General features: G+C 35.5%; 1 protein-coding gene across 1 annotated transcript; it reads right to left on the bottom strand.

Annotated features, from left to right (window-relative positions):
* Window positions 1–3: 3 nt before the first annotated feature.
* On the bottom strand, window positions 4–1,294 carry LOC112455277 (cysteine--tRNA ligase, cytoplasmic-like; the record flags this gene model as incomplete). Its single annotated transcript, XM_025017082.1, has 4 exons — window positions 4–434; window positions 510–720; window positions 806–946; window positions 1,028–1,294. Coding segments are annotated over 4 exons (1,050 nt in total), but the record flags the coding sequence as incomplete, so codon positions are not given.
* Between the last annotated feature and the right edge of the window lie 3 nt (window positions 1,295–1,297).

Genomic DNA, 1,297 nt, shown 5'->3' with positions numbered 1-1,297 from the left:
ATCGCTGTAATCTAAAGTATCTTTCCATGAATGCAGAAGGAAGGCAAATCTGAGCTGCCTGCTCGAGTATTTCTTTAAAGCGTCCTGTATCGTCACAAAATTCTTTAGCGACTTTGACATTTTGCAGCCAGCTATAGTCAAGTGGCCAGAGTGCAAGAAATAGTTGACCCAATGGGGGTTATCAAAATGCGCTTCCGTTTGTGCGAGTTCATTATCATGATGGGGAAATTTAAGATCCACCCCGCCTGTATGAATGTCTAAACTTTTTCCGTGAATTGCGGTCGCCATGGCTGAGCATTCGATATGCCACCCTGGACGTCCTTTGCCCCAGGGACTGTCCCACCAGGGTTCACCGTCCTTTGAGCTTTTCCAGAGCGCAAAGTCTGTTACCGACTTCTTCTCAGAGAGCTTATCTGCCGTAATGCTTAAGTCACCTTAGTAAAGAAAAAAAAAAACATTAGTTAATTTAGTTCTAAAAAAACCAAACGTGAAAGGTAACTCAAACTTACCTTCTCCCTCTTCCAAACTTGACGTATCGCCATATGCTTCTGGTACAAGCTTAGCATAAAAATGTTTCTCTTGTTTATCAAACTTGCTTACGTCAAAATATACTGATCCATTACTTTCATAAGCAAATCCATTGCCTATTATTCCTTGTACAAACGCTATTATCTCAGGTATATATTCACTAACTCTCGTGAGCACGTTTGGTTTTAATACCTAAAATATTTGTGGAAAAACAATATTAAAAACAAATTGTGTTTGTTTTAGAAATAAATAAAAACATTCTATATTTAAATCTTACATTTAAAGCATCCATATCTTTATGATATTCCGCTTCCCAATGCTGTGATAATTTATTAAATATGGAGTGTTCTGTGACTGTGCTACCTTTAATATCATCTAACCAATTAGCTAAGGGATCTCTAGCCTCTCTCAATAATGCCTGTATAGAAATTATTATTTACTTTGCATAAAACAATTTAAAAAAATAGATTCTACATTATATGTATCTTAAGTGACTTACTTCTTGAGACTCTAAGATCTTTTTTTCATCCTTCTCTTTCACCGCCTTCTGCAGATCTTCAATAGCTTTCGTTATTCTATTAAACATCTTCTCTAACATGCACTTTTTATCAGCGCAATTTGTAGTTTTTACAACATTCTCAAAATTAGTCATTACTTCTCTGATGTCATCTAATATTCCATTAAGGCTGTGATTTTCTTCCATGTACTTTTCGTACAAGTAGTTCTGCCTTGCTCTTTTTATAATCTTATCATCTATATCAGTAATATT

This window comes from Temnothorax curvispinosus, unplaced genomic scaffold, assembly GCF_003070985.1.
Source record: "Temnothorax curvispinosus isolate PA1 unplaced genomic scaffold, ASM307098v1 QBEX01005966.1, whole genome shotgun sequence".
Taxonomy (NCBI): domain Eukaryota; kingdom Metazoa; phylum Arthropoda; class Insecta; order Hymenoptera; family Formicidae; genus Temnothorax; species Temnothorax curvispinosus.
The sequence above is the reverse complement of the archived record's forward strand: the minus strand, read 5'-3'. Positions and strand labels throughout refer to the sequence as shown.